Source organism: Protopterus annectens, chromosome 4.part1, assembly GCF_019279795.1.
Source record: "Protopterus annectens isolate FY-2018-M chromosome 4.part1, PAN1.0, whole genome shotgun sequence".
NCBI lineage: Eukaryota > Metazoa > Chordata > Ceratodontiformes > Protopteridae > Protopterus > Protopterus annectens.
The window spans coordinates 626,319,545-626,341,942 of record NC_056734.1 but is presented as its reverse complement, the minus strand read 5'-3'; the positions used below and the strand labels follow the sequence as shown (position 1 = coordinate 626,341,942).

General features: G+C 42.0%; 1 protein-coding gene across 1 annotated transcript in view; it reads left to right on the top strand.

The window, feature by feature from the left end:
* The window catches only part of PSMD2 (proteasome 26S subunit ubiquitin receptor, non-ATPase 2), a 1,781,804-nt gene that overhangs the window by 909,084 nt on the left and 850,322 nt on the right, over nucleotides 1-22,398 (top strand). The window contains exon 14 of the mRNA XM_044070442.1: nucleotides 11,346-11,447. Within this exon, the coding sequence (XP_043926377.1) occupies nucleotides 11,346-11,447 (102 nt within the window). The remainder of the gene's footprint in view (nucleotides 1-11,345; nucleotides 11,448-22,398) is intronic.

Genomic DNA, 22,398 nt, shown 5'->3' with positions numbered 1-22,398 from the left:
CTGAGGAGCCACCCAGAAAAAGAACGTGCAAGAGGAAGCACATGGACTCCCAAGATGAGTCCCTCACGTCAGACACCGACCTCGAGGAATCGGAGGGGTTCCCCAAGTCATCCTCTGAGGATGTCTCTTTCTCTGACATCCTGGAAATTTTGAAGCAGAGTGGTGACTAGCCCTCCAAAGCTCCCTCCGAGGAGGAGTCTGTGTTCCTGAAGGCCTTCGGGGCTCAGCCCTCCGCCTCCTAGGTATCTCCACCCTTCGACAAGCTTTTAGATCTGGTTTGTCGAAGGGTGTGGGAAACCCCTGACTCTGTGGAACCAGTCCCCAGGAGACCCAACAAATTCTTGTCCGCCCCCTCTGACAAAGAGTTTCTATCCAAGGGAGTTCCTGTAGATGCCATGGTGATGGCAGCAGCCACCAAGAAGGAACTGGCTGAGACTTCGTCTACCATCCATCCTCCTAACAAGGAGTCTAGGACCATGGACCGGTACAGGAAGCATATGATTTCTTCAGCAGCCTTTACACTGTGGTCACTGAATTACTTATCTCATTTTACATGGCTCCAAAGAGATCTCCTGAAAGAGCTTGGAGATACTGTACAGGGTAACGTTTCTGATGTGGTGGCTCAGAAGGTCAACGCTCAGGTGTCTAACTCCTCCATGAGGCTGATCTCTTATGCAGCCGAAGGAGAGGGTAGGGCAACGAGTTTGGGAGTTGCTCTTAGGTGACACTCCTGGATGCGCCTCTGTAATTTCGAGGAGGCCATCAAGTCTACATTCACCAACGCCCCGTTTGATGGTTCCTCCTTATTCGGAACCAAGGTGAAGGACACTCACTAGGTGCGAGCAAGAGGGAAAAACTTTGTCTGCTGTGGGAGTCTGTTTTTCCCTACCCTCTAGGCCTTATCCCAAGACCCAAAGATGTGGTTCAAAAAATCGCAGAGATTTTTTCATGACGCGCAAGGTGAGTCCCCCTCCAGAGGCAGGGGAAGGGGGGTGGTAATTCTGGTAGACGCTGCCCTAGGGCAGTGGAGGCTCGCGTAACCAGGGAGACTGCGATTCCTTTCATGGTTCTCCCTACCAGCTATCCTAATGGGAGGCCCGACTGTGCATTTCCGGAGCCAGTCGGGGGTTGCATTTCACTATACCCAGAGGCCTGGCAAAGTATAACTCAGGACCAATGGGTATTAAAAATAATTTCAGGAGGATATCTCATTCCCTTCTCTTCAGCTCCCCCTCCGATCAAAAAAATCCCAGATGTTCCACCCAATCAAAGGGATTCCGCAGCTTCAGAGGTTTTAAAGTTGCTAGAAAAAGGAACCATCCAGCCTGTCCCCTCAGACCAGATCGGATTAGGGACTTACTCCAGCTTCTTTTTTGGTGCCGAAAAGAACAGGGGACCTGAGACCCATTTTGGATCTCAGCCGATTGAACACCCATGTAAAGAAGTCCAAGTTCTGAATGGTCTCGTTGTAATCTATTCTCCCATTGTTGGGAAAAGAATTGTGGATGTGCTCCATCGACCTCAAGGATACTTACTACCATATAAAGATGGACAGGGCATCCAGAAGTCATTTACGCTTCTGGCTGGGAGCCAGTCATTTTCAATTTCGCGCCATGCCCTTTGGTCTCACCACAGCCCCCAGGGTGTTCACCAAATGCATTGCAGAGGTAACGGCTCACTTGAGATGTCAGGGATTCCAAGTGTTTCCGTACCTGGACGACTGGCTCCTTTCTGCCACCACCAGGCATCTACTCCTACAAACCAGAGATGCCACGATCAAACTGTCAACAATTAGGCATAACTCTAAATTGGGAAAAGTCTGCCTTGTTGCCCTCGCAGCGTGTCACCTTTATAGGCGCCAAGTTGGACACCATGCTCATGAGGGCGTTCTTACCAAGAGAAAGGATTAAAAGTATACAACAGCAGGTGTACGCGTTACTCTCTTTGAGAAGAGTTGAAGGCAAGATTGATCCTCAAATTGTTGGGCATGATGGCTGCTACATTTATGCTGGTTCCTTTGCGAGGCTACACATGAGGCTTCTTCATGGCTACTCTTCGGCCAGTGGTCTCTGCAACATCTTCCTCTTTCTCATCTCCTAATAATCAGACAGGTGCAAGCAGGATCTACACTGGTGGCTTCACACCAGCAACCTCGACACGGGAAAACACTTCGTTTCGTCCCCTCCGCTTGCCACAGTGACCACGGACGCCTCCCAGATAAGGTGTGGGGGGGGCATTATCTAGGCAGGACAGTCGAAGGCACATGGCAGGAACACGAGATGCATCTGCATATCAATGTCCTGGAGATGAGAGCAGTGCTACTAGTGTTGCAAGCACTTCAGCGCTTTCTTCCTCTCGGGACAATTGCAATCCACACACACAATATGTCGGTGGTATGGTATCTAAACAAACAGGGAGGAACCAAGTCGTGTCCCCTTTGCAGAGAGGCCATGCGAGTGTGGCAGTGGGCATTGGCTTCCCAACGTTTTTTTGTAGTAACGCACATTCCGGAGAAGTCCAATGTGATTGCCGACAGGTTGAGCAGAGCGATTCTCATGCCTCACGAGTGGTCCCTGAACAGTCAGGTTGCAGAGCAGATTTTCCGCAGGTGGGGTCAGCCTTGCTGCGACCTATTTGCCAGCCCCGTCAATACCAAATGCAACAGCTACTTCGCCCTTATCCCTCCTCAGGGGGAGTCACCCAGGGACGCTCTAGTTCACGATTGGCCCTCCGGCCTATTGTATGCCTTCCCTCCTGTCCCTCTGCTGACAAAGGTTATTCAGAAAGCGCAGTCTTTGGGAAGCAAAATGATTCTGATTGCTCCACACTGGCCTTGTAAAATTTGGTTCCCCTTCCTCCATCCTTACCTAGTGAACGCCCCCTGGATTCTGGACCCTCAACCAGATTTGCTGACTCATATGTCAGGGCAGCTCCATCCCTCTCTTCAGACCCTCCGGTTGACAACCTGGCTCCTCCACTTCCATCATTAGTCAGGCTTCATCATTTTTCGCCGGAAGTGGTTCATATTCTGTCTTCGTCCCATAAGCCTTCCACCAGAAAAATCTGTTCCAGCAATTGGAAGAGATTTTCCACATGGGTGCATGCAAGACCAATTGATCCTTATAAAGCTCCATTTTCATCAGTCCTGGAGTTCCTCTCCATGCTTTTCAACCAAGGATCAGCAGCCGCAACTGTTAAAGTCCAGTTGGCGGCTATTTCAACTTTTCATGTCGCTGATGAGCCTAGTCACATGGCACACAGACTTTGTAAGGCATTCCTGAAGGGCACTATGCTGCTTCGTCCTCCAGTTAGACCACCTTACTTGATTTTTTCATAAGGACAGGGTTTCTCTCAGACCAAATTCTTCCTTCCTACCGAAAGTGGCTTCAGTCAGTAATCTAAACCAATCCATTGAACTACCTGTATTCTTTCCAGAGTTCTCGAACAAGGCAGAATTTAGATTTCATCAGCTGGATGTGCACAGACAATTACGATTCTATTTACATAGAATGAAGGATCTCAAAAAATCGGATCATTTGCTTCTCATTTTCAGAAAACAGGATTGGGTCTTTTGTTTCCAAAGTCACTTTGTCCAAATGGATTTCCAGTTGTATTTCATTTATCTATACTTCAGGTGGCAAGGATTTACCATTTCGAGTGAAGGCTCTTTCTACCCGATCTGTGTGTACATCTATAGCTTTTCAGGCCCGGTTGTCTGTGGATGATATTTGTGCTGCGGCTGCATGGGCATCTCCTCACACCTTTGTTACTCACTACAAGTTAGATTCGGTGTCCAGAGGCAGGTCTTACTTTGGTTCCACAGTGCTCAGGAGTGTTTTCCACTGAGCCTCCCAGGATTCAGGTGCTGGGGACGCTGTCCCACGGGTAAGAATGTAGGCGAGATTGGACTACATAACATCAAGAAGTTATGTACTCACCATAAAGTTCGATGTATGTAGTCCATCTCGCAGACAGGTTCAGCGCAAACTTCACCCCCAAAAGGACCATAACCATACCAGAAGAATGTAGAGTCCCTGAAATCACAGACACTCGGGTTAAAACAGCCCTCTCCAAAGCCAAAAATCAGCATCAGTGGGGACCGGACAGTGTCCCAGGCTGCATCCTACACGAGCTCAAAGACAAACTAACCCTTCACCTAAACACACTGTTCAGCCTCAGCCTCTCCACAGGCTACATACCCATAGAGTGGCGCACAGCAACTGTTGTCCTGCTCCACAAAGGTGGAGCCACAACAGACCCTGGGAACTATCGCCCTATAAGCCTGACTAGCTTGGTCTGCAAAGCTATGGGGCGCATCATCATGGAACTCATTAACAGAGACATTGGGAACCTCCAAACACTGGACCATACCCAGTTTGGCTTTAAGGGCAGATCATGCCTCCTAAACCTGGTGGACTTCTTTGAGACAGTTACCAAGGCTATAGACGAGAGAAAGGTGGTACACACAGCCTACCTAGATCTCGCTAAGGCCTTCGACCCCATTCCCCATTCTGGTATTATAGACAAGCTCACCAGCCTGAACATAAACCTCTGTCACAAGATGGGTTGCCAACTGGCTCATGGACAGAACCCGCATGGTGACAGTTGCGGGAGCTAGGCCCGTCTCTAAACCGGTTACAAGTGGTGTTCCCCAGGGCTTGGTTCTGGGACCACTCCTGTTCGGCATATACTTCTCAGAGGTACAGGCAAGCACAGGAGGACTATGGCTGACCAAGTTCGCAGACTACTTAAACTAGGGGCTATAATTGACACTCTGGCTGACACAGACATCCTCCAAAAGGGTCTCACTGATATGGATACCTGGTGTCAAAATCATGGCCTCAAGCTAAATGCCAAAAAGTGCATAGTCATCCCCTTTGGATAAAACGAAGTACCCACAAACTACCACATAGGTGGCAGTCCCTTAAATACGGAAGACGTAATAAGGGATCTGGGGACCCAAGTAGATAATCTCACCTTTGATAATCACATTGCCATAGTGGTTAGAAAATCCTTCTACGTGGCCCACCTAATCACAAAAGGGTTTGCATCCAGATCAAAAGAGGTCATTGTGCCCCTCTACTCATCACTTATCAGACCCATCTTAGAGTGCAGTGCCCCATTTGGGATGTACCTTACAAGACACCTGCAACAGCTGGAAAGACCACCGAAGTACCTCACCAAGAGGATCAATGGCCTCAAACAGATGCCCTATGCAACTCGACTGAAGAAACTCTAGTTGTACTCTGTTGCATACCGCTTACTCAGAGGTGATCTCTGCCTGACATACAAGGCCATGTCCAACCCAGAATTGATGGACATGCTCCACCTAAAGAAACCCTTATCCTCTCGAGCCACACGCTTTAGGGATCTAAACCTTACCACAACAGTAAATAGGACGTGCTGGAGGGATAGATTCCTGTCCCAGAGACTTCCCATGCTTTGGAACAAGATCCCAATCTACATTAGGCAGAGCTCCTCGCTAACACTCTTCAAAAGAAACCTTGACGAGTGGATGGGAAACGGAAAGTTTACCTTGGGGATCACTTCAGTGGCTCTGCTGGACAGAGGCACGGGGAACTAATCTAAGGGGATGGCGAAAGCCAACATATTCCGGCTAGGCTTATAAATGCCTTCGGGCAGATAACCTAGTACCCACCTGTGAACCTAAGTGATTAACCTATGGCAACTGTTAGTTACATCTGTGCTGTTAATGAGTGCCAGACATGCTCTTTAAAAGGATTACGTTACTAGTAAATTGGTAGGATGCATATTACTACTACTACTACTACTACTACTGCTGCTACTGCAGCACTTACTACATTTATTTATTGATTTATTTTCTGAATGAGCTGCATTTATGTTGAAATATGGTACAGAGTACAGAAAACACATACACACTGTAAAGTGTTTATGCTAACATTTGCATCATCAGAAGACAAGGTCACATGACTTGGTGTCAGGAAGTAACTGGACAGCTGCTCAGCCTGCAGTAAATACAAAACCAGTTTACTATACTTAATAAACAGAGTTCCACTAAATTAATTAAGTAATGTATATATTTTAGAATCGGAACTCCTTACTTGCATGATGACCGAGTAATTACAGCAAAAAGAGGGGTGAAAAAAAAAATTGTGCACAATCTTTAAAATAAGTTACTGAATCTGTCTTCTTGAGTTCATTTTCTTGCAATAAAACAGCAGTAGTTTGCATTTTGTGTAACTACCGTGATTTTTTTTTTTTATGAAGAAATTTGTTTTATATTCCAAGATAGAAAATGGACAAATGTACATTGAGATAGCATTAGTTTCATTGTCCACTAGAAGACTGGGGATATGTAGACCAACTTTAGATGTCATTGTGATAAAAACAAAATAAATACCCCAGAGGAACAAAAACAACAGACAATTTCTAAAATTATGATAGCTTACTAAGGATGAGTACATTACTGAATAACCTATTAAAAGTGACTAGGTTGAAAACGTTCATAGAATTTAGGAAAAAATTATGAATAAGGTTTAAATCTGTATTATATAATGCTGAAAACAGTCTCAAGACTCAGTAATAGTGAAATGTGTAATAAATGGATCATATTTCAAGCACAGATTGTATTAAGCTATTAATAGACAAACTGTACATGTAGAAGGTTATGATCAGGTCTCAGATTATGATCTGACCTGCTTATTGTGTGTTTGAGACATGGTTGTCAAGAAATGAGAGGTGAATCTTGGCGTCCATGTCCAGAGCACACAATATAGGGTTACAGATGAAGACCCTAGCATAATTCTTTGTAGTGCATTGAGATTTATTTTTTCCGTGTACTACTAGTTACAGAAAGAAAGAGGAAAGCTTTTTCCTTGCTTTCAAAGCAAGTGAAGGAGTTGGCATGTGCTGTCAAACGCACATGAGGGGACATCCTTACATATTCTGTACATAAGGGAAGGAGTTGCTTTTTGACTGACTATAATCCTGTGAGACAGCAGGCAGAAACGAAGTGAAACAATGCTGCTTGAAGTTTTGCCTGTCGTTTGTTGTCCGGTACTTTTAGTTATTAGTGCGTAGTGCCAGGCTTGATATTAACAACACTTAGGGGGTGCTTAACATTTATTAAGCTTTAAAATCAGGTCCCATGTTAGAGTAGCAGAAAACTAGGTTGCCTTGTAACTGATATTGAATAGTAATCAGGATGCTCCATGCACGAGAAAGGAATTGAGAACAGAGCAAAAAAAAAAATGGACAAAAATAACCTGAAAGAATAATACAAGTATAATGCTTTAGAATCTAGAAGTAAAGGGGTCCTCTTCCCTCATGAGGTAATCTGTATTATTTAAAACAAACCTTGGAACATTATCTAACAACCAGAAAAATGGTTCAGCATCAACAATACTGGTACTTCAGTCAAATAGGAATGATTAAGTAAAAAAATCGAACCACAAAACAAACTAAAATAAACAGGTTACTGTCCCACAAACAATGTATTCACACCTCTGCCAACCAGCCTGCAAGGACCCAGTTATTTATTATTCGAAAAACTTGAATTGATGTGGCAAATTCATGTAAATGCTTGTTGCTACCCAGGATTAAACGAAATGTGTTCTATTTTGTCTTTTTAAAACTGGAGTTAAAGATAAAGGGTAAGTATTTGCCTATATATACATAAAACAACAGAGTGAAGGTAACACTTAAACTTGTTATAGAGCTGCTAAAATAATTTTGTTGTTGTGCAGCTATGTATTTTGAATTTTTTATTTTTTATAGTTGAAGTCATTTTAAATGTTTTCAAGCACACAGAGGGTTACATTTCGGAGGGAAGTGTGTAGTCATTACCCTAATTTGATCATGTGACTTTAAGTAGTGATGTTTTTAGACATTTTTATCTGAAGAAGTCCTGGTTACTAATCGGATGAAAAGCACTTCATTGAATAAATCCTGTGTGGACTACTCCTTTGGTTGCTTTCATTAAATACAAAATGTTACTTGGGCTCATGGTTATGCATCCTCTATGTAAAGAATCAGGAACTCCTTGCAAAAAGAAATGCAGCATTAAATGACCAAAGAGGGTCATTGTCACAGGTTGGGATACTAATGAGATAATTACCATTTGTTAAATGTACTGTACAGTGTTGTAGTATATGACTAAATCTGTGCACAGGACCAGAAAAAATGAAATGTATTGCTGTAATGTTTTAAAGGAAACTGTAAACAAGTTTACATATGTATTAAGAGATTTATTGATAAGATTATAATTTACTAAAGCGGCAAATGTTGCCAAGATGCAAGTTACCCAACACTTGAGCTGAATATGAAAGAAACGACTTGATACTTCACTAGGATTACAGATGCTGTCACAGCTGGTGACAAATAATGTGCAACACATTCTTGAAGGTCAGATCATAATCTGAGACGTGATCATAATGTTCTGTATGTACCATTTGTCTGTTAATAGTTTAATACAATCTGTGCTTGAAATGTGATCCATTTATTGCCCATTTCACTATTACTGAGTTGAGAGACTGTTTTCAGCATTATATGATACAGATTTAAACCTTATTCGTCATTTTTTTCATAAGTTCTACAAAAGTTTTCAACCTAGTCACATTTAATCGGTTATTCAGTAATGTACTCATCCTTAGTAAGATATCATAATTTCGGAAATTGTCTGTTGTTCCTCTGTGGTGTCTTATTTTGTTTTTATCACAATGACATCTAAAGTTGGTCCACATACGTCCTGTCTGTGTACTGGTAAGGTGATGCAGTCATAACTCTCCTACAAGAACAGGTTAAGGTGGGCTCCACTGAACAGCTGCCACAACTACCTGTTTTCAGAAATGTGTCTGTCTGCTGAAAGCATTTACAAATTTGCCACCTAGATCTTGTCCAAGTCTTCTTTAGTCATTCTAAACTGGACATTCTTTTAAGGGGCAGGATGACATTTTATTTTATTTATTTTATTTTACATTTGTTTACCAGGCTGGTCCAGCTGGATATATGTCCACTTTCTGCAGAGGCCCGGGGAGAAAAGCTCCAGATATAGACATTAATATCAGAATTTACAAATTTAGTTCATTGAGAAAAAATATAATAGTATTAGCATTAGCATGTTCTTACAGAAGCAACAATTAGAAATTAATTGCAGACTAAGGGTATACAAATTATGCAGGAGTATAGAAAAGATGTAGTGTAAGATTTATATGTAGGAGAAAAGAAAGTACTTGTAGCACATTGAAAGCTAGTCAGGGTTAGTGCAGGGGCAGAGCCAGTGAGTTTTGAGGTGAGTTCTTAGTTGGGATTTGAAACAGGGAACAGAAGAGATAGCAGTGAGGTTGTCAGGAAGAGAGTTCCTGGCTTTACCTATTGTGTTTGAGAACAAGGAATTGCCTGCCAAGTTATGGGATTTGCAAGTTGATATAAGAAGTTTGTTAGAAGAAATATAGGCTTTTAAGGTTGCAGTAAGGAGTGATAAGGGAAGTGAGTATAGGGGTGTTAGTGGGTTTGCAGAGGATTTTATGGACTAAGGAGAGCTGGTGGTATAAGATCAGATTTTGCAGCTCAAGCCATCCTAATTGCTTTAAGTTTATGCAGTGGTAGGTTCTAAAAGTAGAGCCAGAGGCAAATCTGACAGTACTGTTATAGGCAACAGCCAGTTTGCAGAGGTTAGATTTGGAAAGGTATGTGTAAATAGGGGAAGCATAAAGGAGGGAAGAAATCGGATGGGTATGGGCAATGGAAGTTCTGGTAAGTGGAGTAAGGAATGGTTTAATTCTATACAGGGAGCCTAGTTTTCTGTTAACTAATTTTATGGTGTTGTTGATGTGATAGTCAAAGCATAGGTTATTGTCTATCTCTACTCCGAGGAGCCTGGTAGTGGGGTCAGGTGATATGTCAGTGCCATTACTAGACAAGGCAGAGAAGTTGAGAGGAGAGGATTTTCAGGTGGGGGAAAACAGTAACAGTTTGGTTTTCTTGGGGTTTAGGATTAAGCATAGTTTTAGGAACCAGGTTTCAGCAGTTTGGAAAGTCCGTTGGGTGATAGTGCAGTTCGGAGGGGGAGGAAGCAGAACAAATCAAAGTAGAATAATCAGCATATTGTATACAGATTGCAGAGGAAATACTGGTATGAAGATCATTAATAAAAATAGAAAACAGAAGGGGGCCAAGTATAGAACCTAGAGGTACTCCGAGGGTAAATGGCAAGTGGTTGGATAAGTTACTGTGCCAGAGCGCACTGCCTGTTGTCCGTTAAGAAGATAGGAGTGGAACCTCATTATAGCTCTCGAGTCTAATGAGAATGTTTTAAGTAAATTTAAGAGTACCTGGTGATTGACCATATCAGAGGCTTTGGATAGGTCAATAAAGAGAGCAGAGGTAAGGATATTATTATTTTGATTTTTTTGATGCAGTCAGTAAAGGAAAGGAGGGCTGAAGTGGTGCTGTGGAAAAGTCTGAAGCCATGTTGACAGTCAGCAAGTAGGTTGTTATTCAACAGATGAGACATTTTTCCACTTCAGTCTTTTAAAGTTATGTTTGTCTCTCCACCCTAGGTTTCTGGTAAGGGTACATACAGGTGCTTTAATACTTTCCCCAGACATTATAAATTGTACTGTGGCACTGAGCCTTATTATGACCATAGTGAGTACATGTTTGAGTACAAGAATTACTGCTGCAGTATACTCTCCTATATTTTTCAGTAATTTTTCTTGTAATTAAGAATCTAGACACTGGGATCTCACACACCTGTTGTTATTTTTCACCATGATTTTGAGGAAGATATAATTTGGCCCGAGTATGGACCCCCCCACCCCCAGTAACCAGGCTGTGTGTGAACTCATTAGTGACAAGTTATAGTTGTCTAAAAACAAGTACAAAAGACCATAAATAGCGTGGGTTGGTCCATCTTGTCTACTGATTGCCCTGATGTCCTCAGCACAGCAGAGAAATGGAGAGGATGCCCATAGGTCTGGAAGTCAGACGAGATGAGTGGATGTCTACCTGTGGCTAAGAAGCTGATACTACAGCATAACACCTACTGTTATGGCAAGTATGCTTTCACAGCTGTATTTTCTTTCAGGGTTGTAGCATCAGAAGGGTGGTTACAATAGCCAGTTTGAAGAACTTTAAGCTTTTGGCAGAATGCCTGCATGGTATTTTGCTTTGAAAGACCTTTACATGAAGTACTTTGACAGAATTGATTTGGATATATCTTACTTGTTTGGGCTGTCATGCAACAGTGATAGTGTTTCAAGTATGAATATTTGGCAAAGAAATGAAAGATTAAAAAGAATAAAAATTACAGTATGAGAACTTTCCCATCAGTGTTAATTTTTTTTTGTTGTTCTTTTACGTAGGGAAAGGGGAGGCCATTGAGGCCATTTTGGCTGCCCTGCAAGTAGTACCAGAGCCATTCCGAAGTTTTGCCAACACCCTGGTGGATATCTGTGCCTATGCAGGTTTGTATGTCTGTTTATCTAATTTACTTAGAACCCATGTTTTTGTAGAAAATGGATACGTTTGTATTTTAGGTCTTGCTGATGCAGTGGGGGCAGTGGGATCTGATGAATCTTTTGGCAACATTGTTGTCTCTGGCATTACAATTGAAATGTTCAGTAAGACCACATGAATATAAGTTCTGTTTGCGTGGAGGAAAGCTTTCCGTTTGATCTGCTTTTGACACAGGTGTGATTAACAGTCAAGGTGGAAATCTAATTGCTGGGATTGAGGAGTGAGTTGGCTGCCCTCTTCTGGGAAGATGGCTTGTTTGCTTTTATGTAGATGCATTTACTTAGGTGCCTTGGGAAATTGCAGCCACTGTTTAGTAAGTGCTTAGTGAGATGGACTATGCCTCTTGAGAGAAGCAGCAGACGTATGCACAAGGAATGGGTAGAAGTTGCCATTTGACAGGCCAGGATCTTAATCTTAAGGCCTCTGGAAAGTATGCATTAAAAAATTTGTCAGCAGTACTAGTTAAACTAAATGGGGAGTAATCCTGATTATAAAAGGTAGATTCTTTGAATATCCCATTTTGTCAAGTTTTCCCCCTTTCCCAGAAATGATGCGACCATAGAACATGCTTGTGATAATTTGAGGGGGCTGGGAGGGCTCTAACAACACATAGTAAAAAAAGAAAATCCATTTCTGGAGGGATCTGCTTGGGGCAAGTTTGATTAAATGAGATTTTGTCGAGTTTGTCCTTGATATTAAGTATCAAATCTGGTCAAAAAACTTTCTGAAAAAAGGGATAATGCTACTATATTGTATTCATTGCAGATGAACCTAATTGTAGTTGAAGTAAAAACAGAACATTTGGGGGAGTAGAGAATTTTTTTCTTATGACTCCAGATAACCATTTAAAACTGTAGGGGAAAACGAAATCTAGCAAAAAATGTGAAGTTAAAGCAAATAGTGTATGAAGGAAATTTGGGAAATCTAGGCAGGCCCAGGATGTGTAAAATAAATCCAGTTCAGCCAGGAAGAAAGACTGTTATAGACACTTAAAAGAAAAAAAGAAAGACGAGATGAGAGAATTGAACCAAGTAAAGTTATTATTGTATGTTAGCAGAAATAAATGGTGAAAAAAAGATGAGTAATGAATATTTCTGATCACTGTGTGTGAAGAATAGATTGTTCTCCTTATATGTAAAAAAGGAGTCTGAAAACCCACTAAAACAGTGGTGCTTTATATAGACTTAACTTTATAATGCTTGTAATTATAACTAAGCAACCTTTTTAACAAGCTATGAGATTAAGGTTCCTGAGTACAAGAAGAGATGTATAGACTCATTTTCAAGAAAGGGAGAGTTTACTTTTCTAGCCTATCATTTTAACCTTTGCTGTAAGTAAAATTATAGAATTGATTCTGTTTAAAAAAAAAAAAAAAAAAAAAAAAGTCAGAATATTTGAAACTGCCTTGGGACACATCCCAAGGCAGGATGTATTCACAATACAAACGCTTTGGCAAAAAATCTAGTAACTACTTTTTAGGTACCCGGAGTAGTATTTCAAAAAGTGGCTTTGTACCATATCAGATTATATTGCAGGAAGATATTTACACATCTCACTTATGAAGGCTAATGGTTAAATTAGACTTGGAATACGTCCTAGAACGGGTAGCTTGAGAATTACACTGGCTAGGTAATAGGGTACAGAGTCCCTAGTAAATGAGGATATCCATCATATCGTTCACTGTTATAGTAGTAGTATTATTGCTTGGGCTTTTGTCACACAATATCTGACATCAGACCTGACTTCAGAGCTTTTTACCTTTCCACCTTCTGTCCTGGTGGAGATGCTTCTAATTGGGTGTCAGCACATCAGTGGTGTAAGAGGGACAGCCGTCCAACCAAGAATACTGGAGACTGTTAAGAATCCAAGTCCTCTTTGTCCCAAAAGAAGATTTTTACCATTTGCTAGGCATAATTTCCTTGTATTGGGTTTCCTAAACTCCTTTTAAATAGAAGATCTGATGTTGTCGTTTCGTCTGATTCAGTGATTAGGTTATTGGGTCTGAATGCGTCCGACCTCTACGCATTTTCAGAAGCCTGGATCCAGGGCTCGCACTCCTCCCCATAATTCCTTCTGGATCTCATTTGCTGCTTAATCTTTCAGGATGTACAATTCAAGGGCTGTGAGTTCTGGTTGACAATAAGTGGTACTTCTAACCTTTTTCAGTCTAATTATTTACTTAGCTGTTTCTTGTATTACTTTTATATTACCTTTCCGAGTTCTTTTCTAATTTTCATGAAGAATTTTCTTTTCTTCCTCTTTCCCTTATTTAAAAAAATTCTGTTGCATTTTCTAGCTGTTTGAGCTAGTTGTTTCTCCCCCCCCCCAGTAGGCATTCGCTTAGCTAGTCTTGTTGTTGGGATATTGTTCATTGTCATAGTTGTGGCATTCTTTTACTGTTTCTTTCACCAAGCTTGTCAGACAAGGCTGTTGGTTTGAAAAATGCTTAGCCTGTGGCCATAAGATTCCACCTTAAGATCCACATTTTTATGTCCAAGCTGTCAGTTTTGGGGTCTGCGGGTATGAGTGACCCTTGTTTTTGGGTCAAGACGCCCTCATTGTTGAGGCAGCAGAATAGGATGTGTTCTTAACCTTGATACGTAGGAAGGAGAACCATTCCTGTTGCTTCAAAAAGGGAGCTGTGAGAAGTATTGTAGTTGTGAATGCTACCTATCAAGCTGCTGAATGTAAGACAGTATTTTAATCTGTGAAGCACTAGACTTTTGCTTTGCAACAGTATAATAGATCTACACTGAAACTTAGAATGAACCACAAATCCGCTAGTGAAATAACCAAAAAGCCAAAAGAAAGCCAAATATTTAGCGCTTTCATCCACAATTTAATACGTGAACTTCCTCAGAAACAATTCATTATAGCCACCAGTTCCTTAAATACATCACAATACAGGAAATTACATCACATCAATCCAAATTGTTGAAACAATACTTTTTAAAAATGATGTAAAAAATAAAATAAAATGAAATGGAATGAAATAAGATAAAATGCACATACTTATAAACACAATGTGTTATGATCATAACTATAGTTTGCATACATTATATGTATATATACATACACACGCACACACATGCACACACATACACACACAAGCACACACACACACACACACACACACACACATCTATGTGTACACACACCCCAAAAAAAAAAAAAAAAAAAAATATATATATATATATATATATATATATATATATATATATATATATATGCAAGTGCATACATGTACAAATGCCTACCTATACATTAAAAAACACTTTAAATTGATGTACTCATTGAGGCCAGGCGGCCTGTCGGCCCCCAGCACAAGTTGCCACAGTGTTTTTTAATGTATAGGTAGGCATTTGAACATGTATGCACGTGCATATATATATATATATATATATATGTATATGTTTTTTTGTGTGTGTGTGTACACATAGATATGTGTGTGTGTGTGTGTGTGTGTGTGTGTGTGTGTGCGCGCGTGCGTGTATATGTATATATACATATAATGTATGCAAAGTATAGTTATGATCATAACACATTGTGTTTATAAGTATGTGCATTTTATCTTATTTCATTCCATTTCATTTTATTTTATTTTTACATCATTTTTAAAAAGTATTGTTTCAACAATTTGGATTGATGTGATGTTATTTCCTGTATTGTGATGTATTTAAGGAACTGGTGGTTATAATTGTTTCTGAGGAAGTTCACGTATTAAATTGTGGATGAAAGCGCTAAATATTTGGCTTTCTTTTGGCTTTTTGGTTATTTCACTAGCGGATTTGTGGTTCATTCTAAGTATAATAGATCTAGTTTGTGTGTGTCCAGTTTCGATTCAAAATAAAGCCCAGGTACTTTAGTATGAGAAAAATGTCAGTGTGTATTTATTGCTAGATAATTAGCAGTCCCACACTCTTCTCAGCTAATGTTTGAGCTGCAGATGATATTAATTTCTTTTTATCTGAAGTTAGTCAGGAAACTTGTCTTATCTTTGCTTGACAATGTGCTGTAGTTCATACTATGTTTTTTGTTAAATCAAGTCCTTAGAAGGATTTTATATGGAGTCAGACCCCAGGGGGGAAGTGAATGAGCTTGATCTGTTGGTGCTGTTTTCCAAACTCTTCACTTGAACAGCAGATTTAGAGGCTGTCTGGTCTTGGTCTCCTGGAAGTGGTGGACTCCAGAGATCAACTGTTTACCACTTGAGAGAATGCAGTCTTCTCATACCCTTCTTGTTGCAGTCAGCAAAGGGGGAGTTAGTAGTGGATTACATTCTCAATCCCTTTGCACAGGAGATTCCTGTACTACTACTTGCCATTCCACTTAACACCATGCCATGTCAGTGATGTCATGGAAGAACACCAGTTGTCTTTACCCCTTGGTGGCCAAGAAGGATGTGAGTTTGTGCTCTCACGTCCCTAGCAGTAAAGAAAACTCTCCTTTTACAAGTTTTGAATGTTGTCCATAGTTGAAGGCAACCATCAGCTCTAACTTGTAGTATTGTTTCTTATGTGGAGCCTTTTCTTTTGATTAACCAGATCTCCCCGTAAGTGTTTAAGAAATGATTGAGGCTGGGAAGCAGTTCCTCTGCATCTAAGTGGAAGTACTTGTATGTTTGGGTGGCTTGTACTGTATCAGATACCTGTAAGATGAATACTTTCCCTCCTGTATGCTGTTTGCTCTCATGCCTGCTAACCATCAAACCTCTCCCATTTGGACTTGATCCTTCCCTAGTGGCGGGAGTCATCCCAGATCCATTAAGGTGAGAGCTATTTGAGGGTGAGGGAGACCATCATTTAAGCAGCTATGTAGATTGCTTGTGTCCTCAACAGCATGCCAGCGAAGAGGTTGACAATAAGGACTTTTTAACTTAGCCTAACCCCTTCCCTGCGTGGAAGGTCATTTGATGAGTATCGGTGCATGGGGTCACAGAATGTGCCCGTATAGAGTGCAGACTGCTGTGCACTTGATCGCTGAAAGCTACTACCTGTCAGTGGCATGGTGAACCACACACACATGTTCCTTTCTCCAAGGGGCTGCTAAAACCTATGATTGGCTCAGCCCCTCCAGCACCCATCCTACCTGTGTGTTCTATCGAGCACCTGAGTAGCTAATTCAGCCCTGGTTGCCTGGACTATTGTTGGTGCTTTTTCCATCTCTTCCCCCAAAAAGGCCTCATGTAAATTTTAGTTATTTCTTGGTTAGGGTGCATATATTAGCTATTTCTGCCTGCCATGACCTTTTGAAAGGGCAAGATTGTGGTCCTTCTCCCAGCTGGTCTAGCTTAAAGGAGTTCTAAATCTGTCTTGCTATGAAGGACTTCCTCTCTTTCCTGGGACATGAAGTTCTTTATAGACAGGCATGCACATCCACATTTGTCCCATTTAGCATTGCTGATTTTCATTTCTTAATGACGAACTAACCCATCACCTAAACACACTATTCAAACTCAGCCTCTCCACAGGCTACGTACCCATAGAGTGGCGCACAGCAATGGTTAGTCCGCTCCACAAAGGTGGAGCCACAGCATACCCCGGGAACTATCTCCCTATAAGCCTGACTAGTTGGTCTGCAAGGCTGTGGAGCGCATCATCATGGAACTCGTTAACAAAGACATTGGGAACCTCCAAACACTGGACCCTATCCAGTTTGGCTTTAAGGGCAGATCATGCCTCCTAAACCTGGTGGACTTCTCTGACAGTTACCAAAGCTGTAGACGAGGGAAAGGTGGTACACACAACCTACCTAGACCTCGCAAAGGCCTTCAACACCATTCACCATTCTGGTATTATAGACAAGCTCACCAGCCTGAACATAAACCCCTGTGTCACAAGATGGGTTGCCAGTTGGTGAGAGTTGCTGGAGCTAGGTGGCATTCCCCAGGGATCAGACCTAGGACCCTTCCTGTTTGGCATATACTTCTCAGAGGTACAGGCAAGCACAGGAGGACTGTGGCTGACCAGGTTCGCAGACGACTGCAAACTAGGGGCTATAATTGACTCTCCGGCTGACAGACATCCTCCTAAAGGGTCTCACAGAGACGGATACCTGGTGTCAAAATCATGGCATCAAGCTAAATGCCAAAAAGTGCATAGTCATCCCCTTTGGAAAAAACAAAATACCCACAAACTACCACATAGGCGGTAGTCCCCTAAATATGGAAAACGTAATAAAGGATCTGGGGACCCAAGTAGATAGTAATCTCTCCTTTGATAATCACATTGCCAGAGCGGTTAGAAAATCCTTCTATGTGGCCCACCTAATCACAAAAGGGTTTGCGTCCAGATCAAAAGAGGTCATTGCGCCCCTCTACTTATCACTCATCAGACCCATCATAGAGTACAGCGCCCCATTTGGGATGTACCTTACAAGACACCTGCAACAGCTGGAAAGACCACAGAAGTACCTCACTAATAGGATCACTGGCCTCAAACAGATGCCCTATGCAGCTCGACTGAAGAAACTCCAGCTGTACTCAGTTGCATACAACCTACTCAGAGGTGATCTCTGCCTGACATACAGGGCCATGTCCAACCCAGAATTGATGGACATGCTCCACCTTAAGAAAACCTTATCCCCTCGAGCCACACACTCTAGGGATCTAAACCTCACCACGACAATAAATAGGACATGCTGGAGGGATAGATTCCTGTGCCAGAAACTTCCCATGCTTTGGAACAAGATTCCAGTCTACATTAGGCAGAGCTCCTCGCTAACACTTTTCAAGAGAAACCTTGACAAGTGGATGGGAAACAGAAAGTTTACCCCGGGGATCACTTCAGTGGCTCTGCTGGACACAGAGGCACAGGGAACTAATCTAAGGTGGCGGCAAAAGCCAACACAGTCTGGATAGGCTTATAAATGCCTTCGGGCAGATAGCCTAGTATCTACCTATGAACCAAAAAAAAATACATTTTCTAGTGGCCTTCACCTCTGCCCATGGGATATTGAAGCTGCAGGCCCTCATATAAGTAGTCTTAGTTACTCTTGCAGACTGGGCGAGTGTCGCTTAGATCTAAACTGCATTGTCTCTGAACCAGTCCAGTCATCCCTTTCTCCTTTACTCAGCAGACGTCAAGGCAAAGAGACTAGTACACTGGATATAGGGCACTTCTTCCTGAAGTGGGTACATGTGTTGAGTATCGAACATGCGCTCATGTCCTTCACTCAGAGCAGGATGGCTTTTTCCAGTATTCTGATGTGAACAGAAAGATGCATCATCAGGTAGTAACTGCCTGCTGACAGTGCTGTTGAAGTCTACTGCACAGTAAGTGTGGCTGCATCCATTTCTTACTTCAAAAATGTTTCCATTGCGCGCGCACACACACACACACACACACACACACACACACACACACACACACACACACACACACACACACACACACACTGGTTGTTTTGATCCTAAGTGCATACCTTCATCAGCTATTGTTTTCTCAACTACAGCTCTCAAAGTCCGTCTTCCTTTGATTCATCTGTTCTTCAGTACTCAGTCATTGCCCTTAGACTGTCCTATAGCTCCCCTCATTTGGTGGATTTGCTCTTTGAGCTTCAGCCCAGTCACAAGACTTAGTAAGGTGGATCGACAGTGTTAGATAAAATGGAATAATTTTTACTGAGTTAGCTGAATTGCTTAAAAAACCCTTGATGGATCACAGATACTTTAGTGATATCCCCTCCATCTACTCTGTGCTGATGGAAGATCTCCTGTAAGTCAGTTAAGTATGTAGTTTTATATTACTCAGAAGGAGTGCAGGCATAGACTCTTATTGTGCTAGTCTGCAGGAAGTATGCTCACACATTCTTGAGGTGAATTGGTGGATTACTGGGCTAGGTCTGCTTTTTGTTGGCATATAATGTCACAGCCTGCATCAGCACTTGTGCGTACTCTTGAGTATTGGATGTTTTGAGAAAAAACGCACTGTTGTAGTATAGAGGAAGACCCCAGGTGTAAGACCCATGAATGGGCCCTTGGAAGAACAGCTGATAACCTAACCACCTCTGCAGAACATTTTGAGGGGCCTGATACATGGATATTGATGCATTGTTTTTTTCATAACTTTTGTGTTTAGATATTACAACTTCATTGTATCTGTTGATGTAAGAAGAAAATGTAAATTATTTTCATTTTTAACAGTACATTTATTAAGATATTGCTGAATACTGTCCATTAAATCCTTATTCCTTAATGTACTGTTAAATTGTTTATAGCCATTAGATCAGGAATTATGTGTGGTGATGGTGGTGGCGGCGGCCGCACCGGTTTGAATAGTATGTGGCAAAAAATTAAAGTGGAAAAAAAAATAACCTGGGCAACACAAATAGGAACTGTGGCAAGGATCTTTTATTTCAGAAAGTAAGAATCAATATATATTTTGTTGGTAATTAGCTGATCCTGTTTCACCCGTCTACCCAATCAAGTGTTGAGACTGAAGATGCTTGGCTGGTTCGATCTGGCCATCTCTCAGTGCTGTCAGTCCCAAGCTCCTCAGTTTTGACCTCCAATAATACCTTGAACCCTTCTTATCTTCGGATCTCATTTGCTGTCATTGGAAACTGTTGATTCAGTTCTGTGCCAGCTAAGTGCTCTCTAAATTTTGTTTGTTTTTCTTCAGAATTATCTTTGTTTCATTGTATAAATAATTACGTTTTTTTAATGTTTTGGAGTAGTTGCATTCTTACTGATGTTACTAAGTTGTAATACTCCCCATGATGCTTAGGCTGGTTGCCTAATGTCTTCCGTATTGGCTATATTTTAAAAAAAGTTTGTTTTTGATTGTTGGCTGTCTTATGCTTTGCTTATATTTTAGCAGAATAGAGTGCTAAACTGTATACCGAGTTTGGTTATAAAAATCCCTCCTCAAGATCCAGATGAATGTGTAGGCATATTTAGGAATGCTTGGGTCCCAAACGTTTGGATGATGACTGTTCTGTCTGTCAGGGATTCGGACCCAGGCCCTTACAGACAGAAGAAGCAAGCAAATCATTAAAGACTTTCTGCCTCGTGATCTTCAAACATCCCAGAAACCATAGAAAAGAGAAAAAGAAGGAACAGGACAGGGAACCAAAGAAAAGAAAAGAAAATCTGAAGAATCCTGACCTTTGTCAGGATCCAAAGTTTCCCAGAATGAAGAAAGGTTCTTCTCCTTCACCTTCTGCTTCAGTTACATTACATAGGATTCCATCTTAGACTATTTTAATTGGAGATCAATCGCCCACCATGGTTCTTAGCAGACATTCTTCAGATAGGGAGCTATCCTGGTTTCTTTTCTCAAGACTATCTACAGCTGCTTCAAGTGAAGCCTTGTGGGCCATACAGATGTACTTTGGAAGCTGATTGAGAATCCATGATGAGGGCTTTTCTCAAGACCTTGATATAGTTGCGTATGATTCCATCCCCTTTGTTCCTAGTGCAGATTAGATTGACCCCTCTCACCTCTGTTAGCCCCTTTCCAATGCCTGTCTCTGTCCTGTTGGTCTTGGAGCAGACTTGCAGCCTGTATGCTTGGAGCTCATAAGTTCTCTCTCTCAAACTCCATCTGACACCCTACTCCTAAGACCTTCTGGGTCAAGTGGGTCTTGAGACCAACCACTTGATGCTGGCTATTCAGCTATGTCTTCAGCTGTGACTTGTGTGGGGCCATTTCAGTGTCACTCATTGGGCTTTGAGTTGTTGGCACCGATCTCTGTAGGCTGTCTGCCTCCTCAATGTTGGTCTTCTGCTCCAGTCACCACTGTTTCGGTGGAGGTGGTTAGGCGCCAGAGTTGGATTCCTTGATGCCATCAGATCCAGGATCAGCATTATAACATTTCCCTTGAGACATGCTACAGAGCATCCTTCAATGGTTCCAGACTGCGATACCATATCTGCATCTAAACCTGCTCATCATGGTACCCAGGGACAGAGCAAAACAAACCTCCTCAAAGAACCCATTGAGGTTGTCATACTCTCTTTGGGGGATTCTGATCCGTTCCACTTTGAGATCCCTAGGAAGAGGACATGTAAGATGAGAGACATGGACTCCCAGAGAGAGAGTCCTTTTAGTTAGAAATGGACTTGGATGATAGGGTAGACTGATTTCTCACAATCCCCTCCTGAAGACGCATTATTTGGCAGATTCCTTAAATTAATGAGGTAAACGGGAAACTGGCCCACTGAGCTGCACCCTCACAGGATGAGGATATATTTTGAGACATATTTTTATGCTCTTTAACTATTGGATAGTCCCTTTGGCAGATGGTCTTACCTGCTTGCCAGGAGGGCGTGGCAGGATCCAGGCCATACCAAAGCCATACCTTGGAAATCTGACAATATTTTGTATCCACCTAGGGACAGGCAGTACTGGTAGAAAGTACCTCTGATGTCCTGTGATTGTTGCAGCAGTCAGCAAAAACGAGCTCCCAGAAGAGATAGAAAAGGGAGGTGAGCTTACACATTTTACCTTGAGAGTGTTCATAGCTGTATACTAGGTAATGGCCCTGGAGCCTTTACAAGCCTAGCCCATAGAAGTGCCCTGGCATCATGCCGCCCAACATTAGTTCCCAGTGCCCCTATCAAGTAGAGCCACTGCAGTGATCCCCACGGTGAACTTTCTATTTCCCATCCACTCATCAAGATTTCTCTTGAAGAGGGTCAGTGAGGTGCTCTGCTTGACATGTATGGGAAGTCTATCCCCTAGCATGGGCAGTCTCTGGGTTATGAACCTGTCCCTCCAGCATCTTCTGTTGATTGTGGTAATGAGGTTGAGGTCTCTGGAGCATGTGGTGTGGAGGGATTTGGATTTCTTTAGATGTAGCATTTCTAACAGAGCTGGGTCAGACATGGCTTTGTAAGTCCAGCAGAGATCGCCTCTTAGTAGATGATATGAGACAGAAAATAGCTGGGGTTTTTTG